This window comes from Delphinus delphis, chromosome 19 (genome assembly GCF_949987515.2).
Source record: "Delphinus delphis chromosome 19, mDelDel1.2, whole genome shotgun sequence".
Taxonomy (NCBI): Eukaryota; Metazoa; Chordata; class Mammalia; order Artiodactyla; family Delphinidae; genus Delphinus; species Delphinus delphis.
The window spans coordinates 15,319,091-15,340,942 of record NC_082701.1 but is presented as its reverse complement, the minus strand read 5'-3'; the positions used below and the strand labels follow the sequence as shown (position 1 = coordinate 15,340,942).

The window sequence follows — 21,852 nt, the reverse complement described above, 5'->3', positions numbered from 1 at the left end:
AAGCCAGGCACAGCAAAGTGTTTCCGGGTGAAGAAAGACCCCTTTCAGCCCTGGGTAGGAGCACATAAGGTAGACAGCAAGTCTTCTGATCCAGTCACCCTCCAGACATCTCCTGTGTCTGGTGGCCCTTTGCTAACCAGTCCTTTGAGTGACTGAGGCCAGCATGAGAGGGATGGCAAGAACACTGAAATCGAAGCCTTAGCACAGGCCTGGTAGCGACTGCACATCAGCTCTTAAAGTTAACAAACTAAACAACTAAAAGTAAACAAAAGAGAATTCGGTCACTGTTACCAGGAATCATTCTGCTCTTGTTAGTAAAGGGCTACAGGAAGGGAGGTTTCCTGAATAAAAATCCAGATGTGACCAGACCTGTTTGTAATAGTAAGTGTCCTCTGAAAGAATCGTTAAGACATGGGGAGCATGAAGCTGAAATCAGAAACACTTCTTTACTAACTTAGATTCTGCCAAATAGATGAACCCCTCCACCCCCAAGCCTGGAACAGGCCGGGATGTGTGTCCTGTGCTAGAAGTCAACAGCAAGGCTAACTCAAGACCCAGCCTCTGTCCACTCTCTCTGATGCTTAAGGACTGTCTCCCACTCACCTAGCCCAGAGTGGACATCAGTGTCTCTCTCTCTCTCATCAAGAAGGTGAAATGTACAGCTATAGCATCAGCCTACAGCCAGGAGCCCAGCAGCCTCTCAGCTTTTTTTGTCCAGATCTCAGCCCTGTTGGGCTCTTTGCATCTTACCCTTTTTAACTACTACTCACTGAGGAGCTGCTGCTACATTTTGAAAATTTCTCAGTGTTTATTAGAAAAGTGCCCCTTGTTTATTTGGAACACCACACGTACCACCTGCACTCACGTGAGTGGGCAAGCAGGTGCTGTAGTTTTACAAATACACCACTGATGCCACTTCTCCCGAGCGTGTCTCTTAGAATTTTCTAGGACAGACAGATTTAGGGTCCATGCCTTACTGGACAAAACACTAAACTGTCAACAGTCAAGATGCAATTCTTTTTTAGCCATCGTAAGAGGGAGTGAATATCACTACTGGGCGCCCGTTGTTTTTGACTAAAAATTGCCAACTGGACCTTATTGGAGCAGGAGACAAAGCTCTTCCTTGTAAGCAGACTGCCTGTGCCCTGTTTTGCTACTTCACTGCCACGGGACGATCTCAGTGCTGTACCTTAGAGATGCCTCCTCCCCAGGCAGCACTTGCTCAGTCAATGTCTGGCTTCAGGTGGGGGGGGGGGGGAATTTTTCACATGAAACCGGTAAGTTCCACTCAGCCAATTCACATCACCCTGAAATGGAGACAGTGGTGACAGACTTCAGCTTATAGGTTTCTCACCAAATCCTACCTTCCGTTCACCCAGAATTCTTGCACTAATGGGTTTCCATCACATCATGTCTTTAAATGGGTGCACTTTATTGTTTGAATTTGTAACTGATAAATACTGGATATTTAAGTGTGAGTAATGTCTTCATTAGAAAATAGCAAAACCGCCCTTGTCTTTTAGTGTATTTTTCAAGGGAAAAAAAAAAAAAAAGGAAAGAAAGCAAGCAGTGGATCACAACATTTATAGCACAAGAAATAACTGTTGTATATAAGCATCAAAAAGATTAAGAGTTTTTAAATACAAAAAAATATTTGCCGTGATTTTAAAGTGCTTTTCCAGCAATTTTCTTAGGGACTCCTGAGACATGGTTACTTTATTTACTGGATCAGTAAGGCACACAATTAACAATTAAAAATTAATGTTTATTTACAAAGTAAAGGGAAAACCTGTGTAACATGAGAATTTGGCATGGACAAAATGGAGACCATTTTGTATCTGCTGTTGTATCTTGTCCGGGTTGCAGACGTGCGCTATTAAAAGTCCCAAGTTAATAGAGCACAAACCCTTCTTGTTCCTCTCCCATGTGCCCTTCTTTCTAGATGTGTTTAACTTAAACTCGAAGGCTCAGGAAAATTCCACTAATTAGAATCATGTACAGTACCCCAGGTCGTTGTCCAGAGATAACAAGTTTGCTAATTTAGTTAAGCCTGGATTATTGTAAACAGAACAGCTTAGAGAAAGGTATTCTCGGCCCTTATATTGTATAGTAGTTTATGAACCCCCTCTCTAAATATTGGTATTTTTATATTCCAGAGATGTACCCAACAGAAAAATTAATCAGTATCTAATTTAATATCCATAAGTATTTTCCTTAGATTTTAGTCATAGACAGTGGGTTTTTGTGGATGTCACCTTGCTTCACCATACTTTACCACTAGGTGTCACTGTGGCTCTGCACCAGGCTTGTCTGGTAGCAGAGAATGGCAGCATCTCTGGAGGAGCAACATCCAGGCCAACAACAGACAGGCTCATAGGCTCAAGAGGGTTCGAGAAGGAGGGAACAAAGGCCTGGAAAGGGCTCTTCATACATCTGTGCCAGATGTGGCGAGATAAGCTCTTTGAACACTTCCTGCTTTGGACCTTCAGCCAGGCAGAGGCTGGGGGAAGGCTGACCAGAGCTCCTTTTCTCTGGTGGATGAATGGGTGTGCAGAAGACCCATTTCTTCCCCAGGAGCATCCCTCTCAGTTCCTCTCGGCCTCCAACTTTTATAACTCCAGAGGTGTCACGGTTGGATGGTTTGATTCAAAGATAGTTATTTTTCTCCTGCAGAATTGCCTTGGACAAAACCAGTTGCTTGCTGAATCTTTGCCACAAAATGGAACAGGCTCCCCAGGGGGCAGGATGTACCCACCCCATCCCAGCCTCGCCCGCCCTGCCTGTCTGTCCCGGGGCTGCCCCCTTCTCGAGAAGCTACCCTGCAGAGGCAGCCTGCAGCTGCTCCCACACCAGGCCTGTGCCACCCGGTTGCGTGTGCACGGGGGGTGTGTGTGGCTTTCTCTCCTTCTCCTCTAGGAATTCCAGACTGACCAGCAGCTACCATGACTGACAACAGTGAACAAAGGGCTTAGGGGTAGGAGCTACCTACAAAGACGTGTCATGGAAACCTTCACCATGCAATGCCTTGAACTCAGCTCTGGCTGCTCCCAAGAAGAGGTGGCTGGCTGGGGGCCTGGACACAAGCACAATGGGGCTGGTGGAGCCACTGTGCAGAGCTACTTGAATAATCACTGGGACTTCATCAACTTTTATAACACAGACCACTCAAGGGCTGAAGTGTTGGTAACCTGCATTTCGGTGTCCAATGCCTCACAGCAGCTGAACCACCCTGAGATGCTTGTGGCCAGCTGATGGCCACAGTCAGAGCTTTGAAAGTCAGTACCAAATGAATGCGTAATTGGACACCAAAAATCAAGTGTTACTTTCGTGTTTCCTCACCCATATCCTCTCATTTCTTCCTGCTGACTCTGTGATATCTCCACTAAGCTGACCTGTCAGGTTTTAGCTGGATGCATATAGGTGCAGGCCGGCATTGCTCTCGTTTTTTCCACCTAGTCTGTGGAAAGGAAGGAGCTTAGCGGGCTGTGTTGTAGCACTTGCTGGCTGGATTTTTCTTTTGCCTAATGGCTAACCAGAACACCTGGTTAGGGGGACTCAACTCAATCCCTTTGGTCCCCAGGACCAGACAGAGAGTCAATTCTGGAAAATTCAGTACTTGAATGTACCTGCCTTATTGTGAACCAACTTACTGGAAAAGTGTTAGAAATGCTGGCTCCAGATCTCTACTTCATTCACAGGTTATTTTGGAAGTTCTGTAAGTTACACTTCCTGTTCTGGTTTGGTTTTTTTGGTTTGTTTTTGTTTCTGTTTTTTTTTTCCTCTTTGGCTGATTCCTGCTGAGTGGGACCAGTTCCTCGTCAGGCTCAGGGCAGGTGCCATTCTCAGGCATGGCCTCCTTTCCATCCAGCATAGCATCTTTGTCTCTGTTCTGTCTCCTCCAAATCCAAGATGATTTTAATTAGTACAGACATGTACAGTCTACAATTAAAGAGTGATTTGTACTAATATGATTTTGATTCTTCCTCCTCTTTGCTGTCCTTTCAAGACACTTGCTGGAAAAAGCTTTAATGCACTTAGTTTTCCTTTAGGTTTTCTATAACTCAGATGTAAAGGACTTTCTCTGTACAGTATATTATCCAATGCATGTTTGTTCTCTATCCTGATATATTGAACACCACACAGTTGTGAACTCGTGCAGTGGGGATGTCCCACACCCAACAGAGGCATCTAGGCCCCTGTGTATAAGGAAAGACGTTTTCCTTTGCTGTACTTGCTTGAGCAGTTTTATTGTCTGTACATGTGAGCTGTGTGAGATAGATGTGAAAAGTTAAATGAATGCAGTTTCCTGCCCATGTATACAGATCGCCATCTGTACAATGAACTGTATGTATGAAAGCAAATGTACTTATTTATAAATGGGTAACACTTGGAAAAACATGGCGTTGTGGTGCACTCTCCTTTCATTACAGTACCTCTCAGGGGAGCTGACTTGCGCTCAGCTACACTAAGGCCTGCAGTGTGAGGAAGCCTCCCCCAAGAACAACTGGCAGAGGCCAAATTCCTAATGATTTGGCTGGTCTCTTAAGGGATATTAAGAGTCACCCCTTCAGGCTCTGGTTCATCAGAGAAGTTACTGAGCACCTCTCTCGGGAGTTGGACACTGCGGCGGGCACGCAAGAACCATGCACAAGACGGTCCTGAGGGCCCATCAGCCAAGGCTCACTGCATTCATTGAGAAAGGGAGGCTTTTTCTTCCGTGGAAGAGCCTTTCTCCAGCCATGCCAAGGGAGCACTGAGTTCCTCTCCTTTGATTTTAATAGCTGAGGCTACACCCCAATCCAGCTACCGTACCAAAATCCAAGGCTGCCAGTTAGAACTGTTAGGGTTAGAGACCGCAGGCCCGAGGCAGGGGGACAGCACCAGCTCCCAAGGCTAACTTGGTTAAAGTTGGAAGCCTAGTGCTTCCAGTGACTTTATTTTTTCTTCAGAAATCCGGCCGGAATTACCAATCCTTGCCATATAGAGAGCTAGGCAGCTGCCCTGGGAACGGAGAGGTTGCAGGTTTTCTGAAATTGGCTGGAGACTCCATACCCTTCGTTAAGGACAGAGTCCTGTGGTCTTTCCTGCCTGGCTTCGACCTCTCTGTCTACTTCAGGCACAAGCAAGGAAGGAGACCACCTCCTCTAGACGCCAGACTTTGTTGAACAAACGCCCCTGCTGTGTAACTACATCCATTTCCCCCAAAGCACCAAAGCTGGGGAAGCAGGAAAACTCCAGGCATGCAGTCATCCCAGCCTGGACGCCACAACTGCCTTTAAAGAGGAGAGGACTCTGGAAGGAACTACCTGCTCAGTCTGAAAAGCATTCCTGGGCTGTTCCAGTTATTTCATTATAAGTTAAAAATGGATAAGTGGTTGAAAGAAAAACCGGGTTTATTTTTTGGTTTGGTTTGTTTTTTTATAAACTTATTTTTGGCTGCGTTGGGTCTTCGTTGCTGTGTGCGGGCTTTCTCTAGTTGTGGCGAGCAGGGGCTACTCTTCGTTGCAGTGCTCAGGCTTCTCATCGCAGTGGCTTCTCTTGTTGCGGAGCACGGGCTCTAGGTGTGCAGGCTTCAGTAGTTGTGGCCCGCGGGCTCTAGAGCGCAGGCTCAGTAGTTGTGGCACAAAGGCTTAGTTGCTCCGCGGCATGTGGGATCTTCCCGGACCAGGGCTCGAACCCGTCTCCCCTGCATTGGCAGGCGGATTCTTAACCACTGTGCCACCAGGGAAGCCCAGGGAAACAGTTATTTAAGAATTCCTGAGGCACTGAATGATTCCTAAAAAGCTAATTTTTTTAAAAAAATAAATTTATTTATTTTTGGCCGCTTTGGGTCTTCGTTGCTGTACGCGGGCTTTCTCTAGTTGTGGTGAGCAGAGGCTACTCTTCGTTGCGGTGCGCAGGCTTCTCATTGCGGTGCCTTGTTGCGGAGCACGGGCTCTAGGTGTGCGGGCTTCAGTAGTTGTGGTTCACGGGCTCTAGAGCACAGGCTCAGTAGTTGTGGCCACAGGCTTAGTTGCTCCTCAACATGTGGGATCTTCGCGGACCAGGGCTCGAACCTGTGTCCCCTGCATTGGTAGGCAAATTCTTAACCACTGCACCACCAGGGAAGTCCCAGAAAGCTAATTTTTAAAAACTGTTTGCCCTGAACCTAACTAAAGAGCCACTCAGAGCAGCAGGAAACAGTGCACTCAGCACATTCTGGTAGGTCTTCCCCTAGTCATTTTCATTCCCTGGTAGGTGCCCTTTAGTTGCTCTTTATATAGCTCGACACACCGCTGTGCACACATGCACGTGGGCAGTCAGACTCCCCTTCCACAGGCCAAGGCTGAGGGGGGAACATAGCATCATCTTCTTTCACCTTTAAAAATGAAAGCTGGAGGAGCTTGAAGAAACTTGGAGACTGAGTCTTCCCATTGCCAGGAATAAGGATAGGACATTCATACTAAGGACATCATGTCTGGAAGGCCCTATGATAAAAAGGGCCTCATAGAAGAGACAGAGCTGAGTCCATTGTAAAGGGCCGTTCTCTTGAGATACCCCTTATGTCCCAGACACTGTGATGGGGACTTCCCACATGTTCTCTAACGTATTCCTCATCCAATTTCTGACAGACATTGCCGTCTCCAGAACACAAATGAGGAAGCAGATCCTGAGAGTTTAAGTTGCTCAAGGTCATGGAGTCAAAGGTAGGACTCTGAATCAGATCTTCCCAGAAAGCATTTTCCCTGTACCATGCTGCCTGCCCGCTTCCTCAGAAGGGGGTATTCCAAGACAAGCAATCTGGATGACCCCGGAAGCAGCACAGGCAGTCGTCCAGAAGGAAGCTTAGAGAAAGCTATTCTGTGCTCCTTTAGAGAAACAACTCTGTGCCACGGGCAAGAGGAATAACTCTGGGACCTCTCGAGGTTCCAAACCCAGTGAGAAGGTAAGTGGGTTAAGGAGTAGCTCCCTGGAGGGAGAGGCAGCATCTGGGATTATGTGAATATTCAAACACAAAGAGACCCTTAAGATTCAGAGGCTGGCACAGAAGCCGCAAGGGAGATGTCACCCTCCCAGGGTCAGGATGCCTCTGCCCTGGCGCGGAGAGCCAGCCCTGACCCTGACCGAGAGATCACCTCGTGACATGAACCAGGCCATGCTTTGCAGGCCTTTAAAGCAAATGAAGGTCCACGTAGACGCCTTGATCAGGAGACTCTACAGATGCATCAAGCAAAGACCTCTCAAGCTCTGGCTGAGACACGCCAGAGACCAGATTCCATACGGAAACTAAAGTGCATGCTAGGAAGTGCGAATCCACGGCCCCTTTCAATAGTGAGCCCTTAGTAAGTTTTTCAGCCGAGTGACAGTGCTTTTCAGGAGCACACGGTAGATCCCGGTGGGATCTGAGTCGCACCCAGCGTTACTGTAAACACATCTGCCTGAGCCTCAGGAATTGACCTGAGTGGAATCTCAGCTTGTTCTCAAAACTTTGCTCCTCTTCTTAAGGAATGAAGAGACACGTTTTTAAAGGGAAAAAGGTTAATTGACTACCGGGGAGACTTCTTGCCAAGGCCCTTGTCAGGCTCTTACGGCTCCACCCTCCAGACCACTCTGTCTGGGTTGAGAAGAGAATCTCTCTAACCGTGTGGAAGAGCCTCCCTCGCTGGGTCCAGAGTCAGGACAGCCACTGGGCTGTTTCAGAGCCTGTGTCATCATAAATATCATTAATCACTTTACCTTCTGTGCCCAGCCTGGGGATATGCAAATTCTTTCAACCCTAGTAGACTAACTTCATGCATCTGCTAAAAGCACTGGCTCCTTTTATTGCCACAGTAAATGAAGATAACAGACAAGAGACCTGCTGTAGACATTTATTGAATCATCTGTTGTACCAACACTACATTGTACTTCATAGAAGACTGGCCACAGGCAAAATAAAATAAACCACCACAGAACAGCTTGGGGGTGGGGGGGAGGCTTTTTGGCTCATGAATCGTCCAGCATACGCTTTGGCAAACAGGCCAGTTTATAGACTTTTCTTGCAAGTCCAAGGTTCCATTTCTCTCTGTGCCTTTCTGGCAACGGAGATACACAACTGTACTCTTGTAGTTTGTCTAAGGTGGAGTTTTCCCACGTGTAAACAATGACCATACCAGGTGATCAAAGAGTTGCCGGAGCTCGTGCCCTTGCGGAGCGTATGATATAAAGAGGGTGCGGAGACACCCTGGTGCTGGGGCTGTAGCAGAGCCCGGAATGCCCACGGAAGGGAGCAGGGAGCCCTGCTGGTAAGGCGCCCAACACAGCCACCTGCTCTGAGAAGCAGCATCGCCTGAGGCAGGACCCACCACAAAAGCTGTTTTAGAAATCTGGGCAATAGGGGAGACAAGCTCCCTTTCTCGAAGGCAGCATTTAGGTGTGAGAAAGGCAGCCGTTAAAAAAAAAAATAGTAGTCAGATTTGGAAATTCTATTAATGTCTTCATTTAAGTAAACTGTGTCTTGTCTCAAACAGTGTCATGCTCCTCAAAGCCCAGAAAACGAGGAAAACAAGGAGAGAGCATGCACCAAGTCCAAGAAGCACAAGATCGATGCTGTAATCACGTTATTTCTAGACAGAAGCCAAACGGTGACTCAGCTAACAGCATTATACACTCATGGGGTTGGGGGAATTAATCCGATTCTGACTTGGTCCCAACTTCCTGCAAAGATGGGCCCCAGGTAGGAGAGGATGAGGCTTTCCTCCTGATTAGGCAGCCCCTACCCCCGCTATGGAAAGGGAAAGGGGGCAACAGCGGCAGCTTTTTGTTTAAAGCAAAAAGGCTTGTGTCCTGGGCCTCTTGTCAGAGCAGCGCCTGAGTGAGCTCCGAGGGTGGGCAGCTGGCTCGCGAGGCCGGCCCCCGCGGGGAGGGGAGCCCCTGCAGGCGCCATACGGGCCCGCAGCGCCCGCCGAGGCCCACCTCCTGTCTCTTCTTCGGGCTGCTGGGCCCCAAAGGCAAAGAAAGCCGCCCTGGGGCTAAGGGGTTAAAGAAAGAGAAGGCTGCAGAGCGCAGCTGGGCCCAAGCCACGCGTCCAGAGCTTCCCAAGGGCCAGTCCCTCCCCTCTCCTGGGGAACCCTGCCCTGACACCAGCATATTTTACACATAATATCACTTGCTCCGCTGCCAAAGGCTGGGCCCGCAAGACTCCTGGTTGGAGTTCGGCGTTACACAAAGCAAGTCTTGGCCTCGCCGGGCCCGGCGCTGAGCCCCGCCTTCTCCGCGGACACAGCCCAGGCCCCCGCTGCCCCGAGCGGGGAGCCGCCTCCCCCTCCCCAACCCCTTTAAGGATCTGTGCTTCTGCGACCAGGCCCAGCCGCCCAGAACCCTACCCAAAGCTGCTCCATCTGAGGGGGTGGCAGAGGCAAGGGGGGCGGGGGTCTGTGCAGGACTAACACGACGGCAGCGGCGGCGGCAGCAGCAGCGAGGAGGGGAAAGCGGAGGGGGCCTGAACCCCGGAAATCAGCGCTCAGGGAGGAGGGCTGCCCCACCCCCGCTCCCCACCCCCGGAGCCTCGGCGGGTGCGGGACAGACACCTGTCGGGGCCCCGAAACGGCGGACACCGCCTCGGGGGACAGGACGGGATGGCACGGGGCGCGCGTCACTGGGAGCTGGGGCTGTCGCCCTCCGTCAGCGTCTTGAAGTCCATGGAGAGCGCTTGCTCTTCCGCCTGGAGGGGCCGCTTCCAGTCGGCGCGGGTCAGGATGTAGAGCACGACCGCGCCGAAGGCGGCCAGCAGCAGGCCCAGCACGTTGGCCAGGACGCCCTCGGGCTCGAACTTGCTGTACTTGGTCCTGCGGGATTGGGGCGGAGGGCGAGGCCACCCGAGGCGTCGCCGTTAGGCCGAGTGCCATTCGCCCCGGCCCACAAGATGCAATGCGATCCCAAGCCCAACCCCGGCCCCCCACCCCCACCCCCACTGGGAGAAAAGCCGCTGTTCGGCGGCCCCACACAGAGCCGCCGGGAGGGGGCGCTCACCCGAGCTTGAACAGCAGCGCCTCCTTCAGGCCCAGCAGGGCGGTGCCCACCGAGAGGAGGAAGATGGCGCCGCCAAGGAAGACGTGCTGCGGCCGGTAGCGGCTCCGCAGAGAAAACGACGCGCCGGGGAACAGGAAGAAGCTAAAGCCCATGAGCCACTGGGAGGAAAGGCGAGGTGCTGCCGGAGGCTGAGCTGCGCTGGAGACTGGAGCCCGAGGACGCCCCAGGTGGGCCGCCGCCCGCGAGGACCAAAGGCCCCGCCACCCCCGCGCGGTGGCCTACGGTCCGGAGACGCAGCGGGAACGCTGAGCACGTGGGGAACGTGGGCCGGCGCTCTAGGCCGGTCTCAGCCCCACACTGTGCGCCCCGAGGCGGGGCCTGGGACCAAATCCACGTGCCTGTCGGCCGGAAGGGCGCCGGAAGGACGCCGGTCGGAGGCAGCGCTCGGCGGGCTGGAGCGCCTTTCGCCTGTGCGCACACCTGGCCCCGGCCCTGTTTGGGCCCTGCTCCCCGCCTCTCCCCAGCGCCGTGGAGCCGCAAGGACTCACCTGCACAAAGAAGAGGACGAAGACCAGAATGCCACACCAGCTGTGCAGGCTGTACAGGTCGGCGTAGCCTTCCTTCCTGTGGTAGTCGAACACCGCCACCAGGCCTAGCCGGAGGGGGTCGCGTGAGGACTGGGCTGATGGCGACGGAGGGGGTGCGGTGACCCAAGGGAAACCCGACCCGCCGGGACTTCTGGGCTCCAGTCCCAGCTCGGTAGCTGCCAGCACCAGTGTCCCTGCCCGGAAGGGGGAGGAGGGGTGGGGAGGGGGGACTGGACAGTAAAGCAGCTCCTTCCCCAAGTCAGCAGAGGTGGGGGAAGGAGGGCGGGCCCGTGCCTGGAACTCACCCACCAGGGCGATGACGAAGGCGAAGACGTGCAGCAGCCCGTGCAGAACTTTGGTGGTGCGTTTGGCCTCATTCCTGAAGACGCGGTAAACCAGCAGGGCTGGTGGGCCGTGAGAAAGGGAATGTCAGGGCGCTAAGCCGAGCACGAGGCCTTCCTGCCAGGGCAGCGAGGAGACACCCCCGGCTGGAGAGGGGAGGGCTTGTCCAGGTACCCCAGCCACAGGAAGTGGGGGAGGAAACAAGGATCCGTATGCCCCCGCACCGCCCACCCCCTTCTTAGCTGTCCTGTATCCCAGGCTTTGTTTTAGGCTCATCGTGCAGTCACATCAAGGTGCCACCAGGCTTCTGAGTTCACCTCTTAGCTATGATGGTCCTCAGGTTGTATAGCACTGAAGCCAGATCAGCCTTTCACTACTCTTAGCCAGCAGGCTCCCTGGTTGGGAAACCCCAGGTTCTCAAAGAACTTTGCAGCCCCAAGCTAACTCCCCCTCTTCGGGCTGAAGCAGTCAGGGCCAGGGGTCCTGCGGAATGCCTCTCAGGAGTGTGCTGCTGAGGAGGTGGCTGTCACCAGGACCACATCTAGGAAGAATGCATAGATCCAGCTTGCTTGTTACCAAAAGGAGAAGGCCAAGGCCCCCTGGCCTTGAGGCAGGGTGGGGGCCAGCCACGGCCTGAATCCTACCCCAGAGAGAGGAGCTCTAGCTCCTCCAAGTCCAGCGTCTACACACACACACACGCACGTACCCTCACGCTCACACTCACGCTCACTTTCTCTCCCTCAATTTCAAGCCGCCTCTGCAGAAGATGGGCTTTGCTCACAGCCCAGCCCCTGGGCCTCTGTGTGCAGCACACACACCTTCGGATGCTCCTTGTTGAAGCACGAGGTGAAAGCTCTGGGATAAGTCAGAAAGGAGTTGCCACCCACCAGCCGTGGGGCCCTGGATCTGGATTCCCAGTGTCCCCAAGGTCCAGGCCAGCTTCCTTCTCTTACTGGGCAGATTCAGGTTTGAAAGGGTCCCTGCACATCTCCTCTCAGGTGGCATCGCCCAGGGACTCACCATCTCCCTGCAAGAAGACCAGGCCTATGACCATGCAGAGAGGATGCACGTTGAACTGCAGGGCGCTCTCCCAGGCGATGCCTCCTCGGTACACACCGAGCCAGGTGCCAGTCATGGCCACCACGGCCAGGCCCAGCAGCTGGGAGAAGGCCACATAGTAAAGCAGGGCCGCAGGGGCAGGTGCTGGGCGGGCAGGGCTGTCCATGCTGAGGCGGCTCTATGCCGAGGCGACTGCTGCAGGGAAGATGGTGGAGATTAGAGGAGCGGCCCACAGCCTCCAAAAAGACATCGCAGGCCTCCCTTGCCCACCTCTGCCTCCTCCCTCGGCCCACAACCCCAGGCCTCCGTGAGAGTGCTCCCGGAGCACCCGGCGGGGATGGGGCGCCTTCCTGCAGAGACTGACCCACACCTGGCTGCACTTCCACCTGCAATGAGGGAGCAAGTCAAAGTCCTCCAAGCTCTGGCCGGAGCAGGAGGGCCCAGTGCCAGTGCTTTACTTTCTGTTTCAGGAGGCCCTGGGTTTTCTCAGGTGGGGTTCACAGGTGAAACAGAGAAGTGAGCAAATTCCTTGAAGGTGCTGGAATTTTTCCTCCAGATGAATCATAAAGGACATCTAGGGTGAGAAATGAGGAACCTGACTCCCCCGTGCCTGCTTTTTCAGCTCCCAGCTGGAGATGAAAGAAGTCCTGCCCACAGAGAGCTGCAGGGCAGCTGCCGGTAGAAGGAATGTTCTCTGAGCCGCTTCAGTAGAAAGGACCAGGCGACAGGAGCCTCCGAGCTGCCCGTTTCCCTTCCTGCCTCGTCTTCCCCTCCACACCTGGGGCGTGGGCCTGCGCCCCTCCCTCAGGCCAGGCTTCCTGAACTGAGATCTACAAGGTGAGAACTCCTGGGGTCACTTAGCGCACAGGGATCCTGTGAGAAAAGGTGTGTCACTGCTCCCGTTGTGCAGACAGGGAACCGGGGGCTCAATGGGGTTTGGGGAAGCGAGGCTCAGGGCCAGTGGGAGGCATTTCCTGGCTCCTCTGCCCAGTCCCCAGTGTCTCCACAGCCTCGCCCGGGCTCAGGGTGGCCTGTGTGCCAGCTCTTCCCGCTGAACCTGCTGGTTCTCCCCACACCCAGGCGGGAGAGGCACTGGAAGATGGGAGGAGAGGAGGCGGTTGATGAACAAGTATGGTGTCCATTTGCTGGGCCTCGGTGCTGGCGGCCTGGGGCCACAGAAAGACGCTGCTGCAGCTCCCAGAGGGCCGAGCACTGCATCCCATCTTGCCTCTCCCACTGCCCCAGCCTCTCCCAGCAGCTCTGGAGACACCCTCCTTCTCCTTCATTACCAGCAGAGAACAGCAGCTGAGCAGAGATGTTTAACTAACAAATTTTGGGGTCCCCCCAAAAGCGAGCACACACCCTGTACCCTGTGCTGCTCAAGAACTAGTTTCCAGCTGGCCTGGCCTTGTCCTCCTGGGGACTGGGCTGTCTTTACCCCCAGTTCTCTCTGCCACCTTTGACAACTGTTGGCAATTCCATCATTTTTTAAAAAGGGGGGCAGGCCGTGTAACACACCTCCCTGCAGTAAAATACAGATAAGCAAAAAAAGAGAAAAATTACAAGTAATCAACATTTTGATTTATATCCTTTTCTTCTGGAAATACATGTACCTTCTTTCATAGAAACGTGACCATACCAATTTCTAACCTGCTTTTTTCACTTCATTATAGATCATGCACATCTTTTCATGTCAGTACATGACAGGCTATTTCATATTTTAACCAATCCCCTAATCTCTTGTTGTTAAATATTTAGCCAGCTTTCACTAAATAAACAACACTGTGATCATTTTTGTACAACACTCGTCTAATTCCTAAATGAAGAAATAGAATCCTGAGCAAGGGCTAGGTTCTTTTTTAGGTTTTGGATACATTCTGTCAAATCATCTTCCAGAAAACACTCCCAAGGCAGGTGGGAACACCTGTTTCCAGAAGCCGTGGGCAACAGTGAAGCCATATTGCTGGAACTCTTGCCCTCGTGCTTATCTGTCACCTCTACACTGATGACTTCTAAATCTAGTGCCAGTCTGTCCTCTCCCCCAAATTTAAACCCCATTTCTAACTGTCCACTAACATCTCTACCTGGACATCCCTCCAACACTTCAAACTCAGCACATCCAAAGTTACACTCCTCCCCTGACCTCCCAGGTCGCCCTTCGAGTCCCAGTGCCGAGTCCTCCTGCTTCTCCCCCACGTCTCGCCATCGCTTCCCTCTTGGCCATCTTCATTTCCACCACCCAGCAGGGCCTGGAGCTTCTGCCCCCGTCTCCCTACCCTCCTCAATCTGCCTGACCGACAGGGACAAAGCCAGATCCCAGTCATGTTGCCCCACCAGGCACAAAGAGCCACCAGCGTGTGGTGGTCAAATGCCAGCTCCATAACTGACCCTAACCCAGAGCCCACCGGCAGCCCCCACTGTTCTCCTACCACGTCCACTCGGAAGAGATGCTCCCAGTTCCCCAGCTCTGGCAGCACGGCCTGTTGTTATCCCCTCCACCTCACACCCCGGCTCCTCCTCTTCCGCCTCTGTCGATTTGCTCCACGACCTGAAATGGGCCTTTTGTTCACCACTCTGTCCCCCTCCTCTCTGTTCCCAAGGCTGGCCTGGCACGCACTTACCCTCGGTGTCCTGCCTCACGTTAAGCCCTGTGAGCCTCTCTGCTGCAGGGCCCTGTGAGCTCCCAGAAGGCGGGGAACGCATCTACCTCCCCCTCGGGAATCTCATCCCTGGGCCGACTCTGACAGGAAGAGTGTACTGAACTGAGAAATGCTGTCCTCCTCTGCTTTATTAGATTCCTCCCCGAGAGCCTGGGGCGCAGTCAGAATCCGATTAGCCCTGAATTAGGAAGACTGGAAGGAACGTGCTCTGCCCCGGCAGACCTGCCACAGCGTCCCCGCCGAGTAGCCACTGAGTACAGAGGGGGAGCTCAGGGCTGCAAAGACTGCCCCTCCTGGGTCCCGAGCCGCTCTGTGGTGACGCAGGCCAGAGCCAGATGCCCCCCACCCCCAGCCAACCTCCTCGTGAGTCGGGCAGAAATCAGACTTCTCTTCGCAGCCATGATAGTGTGATATTAATAAGAAATATATGGGACTGAGCCTGTAAAACCCTAGGAATTTTCCAGGTGACAAAGCAGTCGTTTCTTTTGTTATGTTAATATTACATCTTGTTACTGAAGCCCCTCGGAAACCTGAGGGTGGGGCTGGTTACCAGGGGAACCAACCACGTGACTGGAGGGTTGGAACGTTCAGTCCCACCCTTGACCTCCAGGGAGGGAGAAGGGCTGGAGACTGAGTGCAGCCACCAGTGGCCAATGATTTAATCAATCGGGCCTGTGTAATGAGCCCTCCATAAACCCCCTAAAGGACGGGGTTTGGAGAGCTCCCAGGTTGGTGAACACATCCACATGCCGGGAGGGTGGTGCACCCCAGTTCCCCGGGGACAGAGGCTCCTGTGCTCCGGACCCTTCCAGACCTTGCCCTACATACCTCTTCATCTGGCTGTCCCTGAGTTACATCCTTTTATAACAAACCAGCAATCTAGCAAGTTTCTCTGGGTTCTGTGAGCTGCTGTAGCAAATTAATTGAACCTGAGGAAAAGGCCGTGGGAAGCTCTGATCTATAGCCTGTTGTTCAGCAGCACAGGTGACAACCTGGACTTGCAATTAGCATCTGAAGTGGGTGGGGGCAGTGTTGTGGGACTGAGCCCTGTGGGATCTGACGCCGTCTCCGGGGAGGTAGTGTCAATGTTGAGTTAAATTGTAGGACACCCAGGAGCATCTGCTGAGAAATGGAGACTCGCTTGGTGGTGTTGAAAAGAAAACACGTGGGAACAGCACAGTGACTGAATACATGGCTTTAATGTCCTCACTGAAAACTCACAACCTGAATTCCCTTCAGAGTCCAAACCCTAGTGCTGTCTGCACCCCAGGGTGGTGGAGTTGCGAGCCTCAGGGGTAAGGAGCCCCGCTCTGTACTCAGTTCAATCTTCGCAATAACCTATGGTGATAACAGGAGTATTACCCCAATTTGACAGATGAGGAAATTGGGACTCAAAAGAGGATAAATGACTTGCCCCAAATCAGCTGCAGCAAAGAAGTGCTCAACTCAGTTGTTTATCAAGCGCCTGCGATATGGGGGTGACACTGCTGGATACAGATGAGCCATGGCCCCGCCTTCCAGGACCTTGCAGACAAGGTGCAGAGCAGATGCCGATTCTAGAGTAAAGGCCGCAACAGCTCAGGCTATGAGTTAAACTCCCAGAGCACTTACCACAGTCCACGCTGGCTTCACCACACTGGGGTGGCCACTCCTTTGGATTTCCTACAGGGGTTGCCTGCTCGGGGTGTGGCTCTGCACTTTCTCAGGCCAGTAACTAGGGAAGAAAGGAAAACTTCCTGAATACTGAAGCCAGTATTCAGAGGATCTGAATCTGCTTGGAGGCAGGGTTCCAGGAAGGCCTCTCCCCTCACACGCCAGTCCTCCTGGGCCCTCCCCACCCCTTGGGGAACCATGCTTCTAAGGCAGTTTACACCCACCATAGCATCAAGCATTGGTGTCCCCCATGGGCTCTCCTGGGAGAAAAGGCTGCAGGATGGAAACAGGTGGGTTAGAGAGAAGAGGTGATGGGGACAAACTAGCTGCAAGATCTTCATGCCAGCTGCTCCAAAGGCATCTCTCCTGGTCCCTGTGCCCTGGTAACTAGGCATCCCAGAGGAAGCCAGAGATAAAGAATGACCTTTGGACTCATGGAGGCCTAAGCAGTCTCCCCTGTGGCCCCTTCCAATTTGAAGGTGATTCTAAATCCAGGTATGAGGGATGACAGGAAAACGCACACAGAAAGACCAGTCCTCCTCGGGCAGGCCTGTAGCTTCCCCATAGGTGACATCACAGCCAATAAGATCTAAGTGAAAAATCCAGATTTACAGAAAAGACAAAGCCTCAAGTGGTTCTGTGCTTCACAGAAGATGAAAGACCCCTTCAGCAATGCCGTTGCCCTATTGCTTATTCGGTTCAACATAATTGACGACGTACCTTTGTACACAGAGGGGCTGCTTCCGATGATGGGGGATACAAAGAAGACATTTCAAGGACTCTGGTTGGAATCTGACTCACCCACAAACACATTTGCAAACCTTGAAATCAGTTGAGATTCACTCCCTAGTAAGCAGATTTTTTTTTTTTTTTTTTTTTTTTTGTGCGGTTCGCGGGCCTCTCACTGTTGTGGCCTCTCCCGTTGCGGAGCACAGGCTCCGGACACACAGGCTCAGCAGCCATGGCTCACAGGCTCAGCCACTCCGCGGCATGTGGGATTTTCCCGGACCGGGGCACGAACCTGTGTCCCCTGCATCAGCAGGCGGACTCTCAACCACTGCGCCACCAGGGAAGCCCAGCAAATATCTTTTATTCTGCTCCCTCATTTCCCAGTCTAGACAGTGGGAACATTCTCTTGCCCTCCCTCCCTCCCTCCCTCCCTCCCTTCCTCCTTTCCTTCCTCCTTTCCTTCCTCCTTGCCTCCTTTCCTCCTTTCCTGTGGAACACCAGAACACTGGCTGCTTTGGGATCTCCTGTGTTCCCAGCGCAGCAGTACAGGCAGCAATGTCAACAGTCTGGAAGCAGCCCATCTACACCCCCAAAGGCTTCCTCAGCCCAGTAGACCAGAGTCTCAGAACCAGGGCGAGCTCTTGTGGATCCTTACCCGGCCACCCTCCTTCCTGTCAGAGCACAGGATGGGGATGTCAGATCTCTGGCAGCTTTTGGGACCTTGGGCTGTGACAGTCACCCCTCCCCTCCCACACACACCTGCAGCCAGACTCCACTTAATGTGATCAACCAGGGCCAGGAGCTGCCGCAGGGCTTGAACGTGCTTACGAGCATCCCTCTCCCTCCCTGAGCCCAGCGGCTTTCACTGAAAGGCCACCAGGCCTAATCTCATTATGGGGACCAGACACCGCAGAAGTGCCACAGCCTGGAAGCAGGGAGCCTGGCCTGACCACAGCCTCCTTATCCGAAGCAGGGTTTTAATTGGGTTAGAAAAGATTGTGTTGGGGGCTAGATCTTTTCTTGATGGGTGAGGGGGAGAAATGACTCAATTGTCCTAGAATGTCCTCGAATGTGATCAAAGAAAAGGCAAAATGAGGGCTGAGCTGTTAGGTGGGGCACTTTCTTACTACCCACACCCAAGTAACCCCTGGGTAGAAAGCGTGAAGTCAGACACTGAGCCCAGTTCTCCACTGGGCCCAGGGACTCAGTGTTGGGGCTCCCAGTACTTGTGGGGACTCACAAAAAATGTTTTGATTTCTGTTAAAATCATAAGAAAAAACAGACTTCTAGGGTTGAAAAAAATATTTTAATTTTTAATCCAGCTTGGATTATATTCATCTTTATACCAATATGGTTGTAAAATATAATTCTCTTTTTTTTTTTAATTTTTTTTTTTTTTGTGGTACACGAGCCTCTCACTGTTGTGGCCTCTCTCATTGCGGAGCACAGGCTCTGGACGCACAGGCTCAGCAGCCATGGCTCACGGGCCCAGCCGCTCCGCGGCATGTGGGATCTTCCCGGACCGGGGCACGAACCCGTGTCCCCTGCATCGGCAGGTGGACTCTCAACCACTGCGCCACCAGGGAAGCCCTCTCTTTATTTTTTTATGGAGGAAGGGGAAAGTCACAATGCAGCCCTGGTCAGACGGATATGATTTCAAAGCCAGCCCCACTGTTCATGACTGTGTGCGCCCGGGGTGGGGGGTGGCGGGCAAGCACCCTCTCTGAGCCTGCTTCCTCTTCCATAAGGTAGGGGGATGTTGAGAGCCACCTAACTGGCCTGTAGCAAAGATTAAACAGGATACATATGTACCAGTGCCTAGCACACTGCCTGCCACATAGGTATTCATTCAGTTAAATAGCAATCTAACAAAAACTAAACCTGTTCCTAATAGCACCTTAGGAAGAGTCATGCATCCGAAGCTGCTGACACATGAGGTTTGGGGCCACAGAGAGCCAGATGGCAGCAGACAGCACGACCCCTTCTAATAAATCCATACCCCGCCTTCTGTCTACCATGAATCCCCCCACTGGGCAGAAACCCCTGGATCTGGCGTGAATTGCTCCACCAAATTCTTCCAGTGCTGCTGAACCCCTTTGTATTAGAAGCCACCCAAGCTCTGCCTGCCAAGGGAAGGTGGCGCAGGCAGGGAAGAAGTGGGACAAGCAGGGCATCCACTCGGGTCCAGGAGGCTCCTCCTGCCCTGGGGGCGGGGTTGTAGCAGCCCTTCTCTGTATGGGGCTCCCCTCGGCATTTACAAGTTGCCTATATTTTCTGCCTCAATCCAGTTTCACAGGAGAAATCAAGATACGTATGAGAAGGTAGCACGGCTCTGTAGGGTGGTGTTGTTTGTTTTGTTTTCCATTTGCTATGAAAAGGAAGGAACTGGGCTTCCGTGGTGGAGCAGTGGTTAAGAATCCGCCTGCCAATGCAGGGCACACAGGTTCGAGCCCTGGTCCTGGAAGATCCGACATGCTGTGGAGCAACTAAGCCCGTGAGCCACAGCTACTTAGCCCACGTGCCTAGAGCCCGTGCTCCACCACAAGAGAAGCCACTGCAATGAGAAGCCTGCACACCGCCATGAAGAGTAGCCCCCGCTCGCTGCAACCAGAGAAAGACTGCGCGCAGCAACGAAGACTCAACACAGCCAAAAATAAAATAAATGAATTTATATTAAAAAAAGAAAGAAAACGAAGGAACAGAATCCAGATAAGATAGAGCTTCATTTAATGAGTCTTAGAAAATCCTCAAAGCCAAGGTAGGGTGAGAGTGGAGAGGGGCGACCAGAAGGGAGAAAGACTTGGGAGGGGTGCCAGCTCCTAAAGACATGTCTGGGACTCCAGGGTCCACCTGGATCCTCCTCTCTGTGGTGCCCTGGGGGGAAGGGCAGACAGAGAGGGGAGGTACCCCCCCACCATTCCCAGGTGTCTAAGGCAGCAGCAGATCCCTTCCTCAGCTCAGTTCTGCATCCCCTGTACCCACAGTTCAGGGGCTACCAAGGCTAACCCAAGGAGTAAGGATTTCCCAAACGGGAAACTCCTTGCACCCAAGAGGCTGGAGATTTTGGAGGAGAACAAGGAAGGGCTCTACTAGCTAGACATCTCACGCCGAGAGGAAAGAGGCAGAGGGAGGGAGGCCGCTCCACTAGCGAAGCAGTTTGGCAGCTCGGTCTCAGGTTTCAAAAGAACAGTCGTGGCAAATGCTGGTTGATCCACTTCTATGCCACCTAGTTTCTAGAGTAGGGCAAAACATTACGCCGTACATAAACTTGGGATCACCTGCCGCTCCGTGCTAACTTCCGCGGAGACTGGGCACAGAGGCTGACCCGGGGCCGACGGCTGACAGCTCCAGGCAGGAGTGGGATGAGCTCCTAACCTCGGGCCTTGCTCGGTGGCCCCGAGCCGGGGGAAGCAGGTGAGGTGAGTCAGGTGTGGAGGCAGGAGAGGGAAAGAGAAAGACTGGCTGCGGCGCCGGGATCCCGGCCTGTCCCGGCGCGGGCGCGGTCCCGTCCCAGGCCGAGCACACCTCAGCTCGCCGTCCCCCCGCACACACCCGGGGCCCCTCCCGACTCCGCGCCGAGCCTCGACTCTCCCCCACCCGCCCCGGCCACCTACCTGGCTGGACGTCGAGCCCGGACCTTGTCCTCGCTGCGCAGCGTCGGGCTGCCGACTGGCCCGCGAGCTGCCCGCGCCACGCCCGGGCTGTTCTGCCGGTTCGGCCAGCCGCGCGGACTTCGGAGCTACCGCGTCTCCATGGCGACCGGGCGGCTGCAGCGGGTTGGCAGCCCGGCGGACTACGCGACGGGCGGGGGGCGGGGGCGCGGGGACCGGAAGTGCCCCCGGCGGGTCCGCGCACCTGGGACAGGGCCCGGCCCCCCAAGGTCCCGGGTCTAGGGACAGGGTCCCGCCAGCCTCCGGGCCCGAGCCTTGACGCCCGCGTGCTGGGGCCTGCGGCGCGAGAACGGCGGCCACCGTGACCCGGCCTCCGGACCCGAGCGCGGGTAACCTTCGAATCCGGGCCTCACGACCTGGCTTCCCGGGTCCGCCACGTTCGGGGGCGTATGGGGTTCTGCGACCCACCCGTGGGTGTGGGAGGCCTCCAAGTCCAGGCCTGACTCGGAGGCCGAGGGCGAGGCTGAGGGGGAATGGGCTGCTGGGGCTGCCAGGGCCGGGCCCCGGGCAGAGGGAAGGGGGATGCTGGCCGGGAGAACGGGAGAACAGGCCCCCTGCTCTTCCCGCGCCCTGCCCCGGGCTCAGGTGACCACTAGGTGTCAGGCGTGGCCGGACCTTGGCCTACCTTGCCGCTCCCTGAGGGACTCACGCCTTCCTTGCAGCCGATGGTGGAGGTGTCCGCAGCACCCGCGCGCTCGCGCTCTCTCTCTCTCTCTCTCTCTCTCTCTCTCTCTCTCTCTCTCTCTCTCTCTCTCTCTCTCTCACACACACACACACACACACACACACACACACACACACACACTCTCTCTCTCTCTCTCTCTCTCTCTCACTCACACACACACACACACACACACACACACACACACACACACACACACACGGCGCGCGCGCACTAGGTGATGTTTCTTGCCCCCTTTCCCCAAGCCAGGGACCTTTGCCAGGCTATAGCGCCCACCCCACACACACCCCCTCCAGCAGCCTAAAGATAAATACCAGTTCTCACCAGCCTTTCGTGAAGGCCTAGACCTTGCCATGGGCAGCCTCCCCGGCCCCAGACGCTAAGAGAGGAAGGAACCAAGGCCACGGCTGGGAGCCAGCCCCTAGTGCTGTCCCGTCCAGGCCCCTATCCAGGAAGTGCTGTGGGTAGATAACAAGTCC

At 53.9% G+C, this 21,852-nt stretch overlaps 1 protein-coding gene and 1 long non-coding RNA gene across 7 annotated transcripts; one reads left to right on the top strand and one right to left on the bottom strand.

Annotated features, from left to right (window-relative positions):
* Positions 1–7,836: 7,836 nt before the first annotated feature.
* On the bottom strand, positions 7,837–21,372 carry CYB561 (cytochrome b561). Of its 6 annotated transcripts, none has more exons than XM_059997740.1 (7): positions 20,635–20,759; positions 16,250–16,352; positions 14,408–14,526; positions 11,940–12,173; positions 10,883–10,981; positions 10,539–10,642; positions 7,837–9,806 (listed from the first exon to the last, which is right to left on the bottom strand). In XM_059997740.1, the coding sequence occupies exons 4-7, from the start codon at positions 12,142–12,144 to the stop codon at positions 9,297–9,299; spliced, it is 918 nt and encodes a 305-aa protein (XP_059853723.1). In that variant the 5' UTR covers positions 12,145–12,173; positions 14,408–14,526; positions 16,250–16,352; positions 20,635–20,759; the 3' UTR covers positions 7,837–9,296. The 6 variants fall into 6 exon arrangements, with proteins under 6 accessions (XP_059853723.1, XP_059853724.1, XP_059853721.1 ...); XM_059997741.1 differs by having other exon boundaries at positions 11,940–12,170; XM_059997743.1 differs by lacking the exon at positions 14,408–14,526 and adding an exon at positions 9,991–10,148 and having other exon boundaries at positions 9,487–9,806.
* LOC132414819 (uncharacterized) lies at positions 12,459–13,334 on the top strand. Its single transcript, XR_009517030.1, has 3 exons — positions 12,459–12,513; positions 12,601–12,815; positions 13,059–13,334. It is a non-coding gene; the product is annotated as an uncharacterized lncRNA (long non-coding RNA).
* Positions 21,373–21,852: the final 480 nt, after the last annotated feature.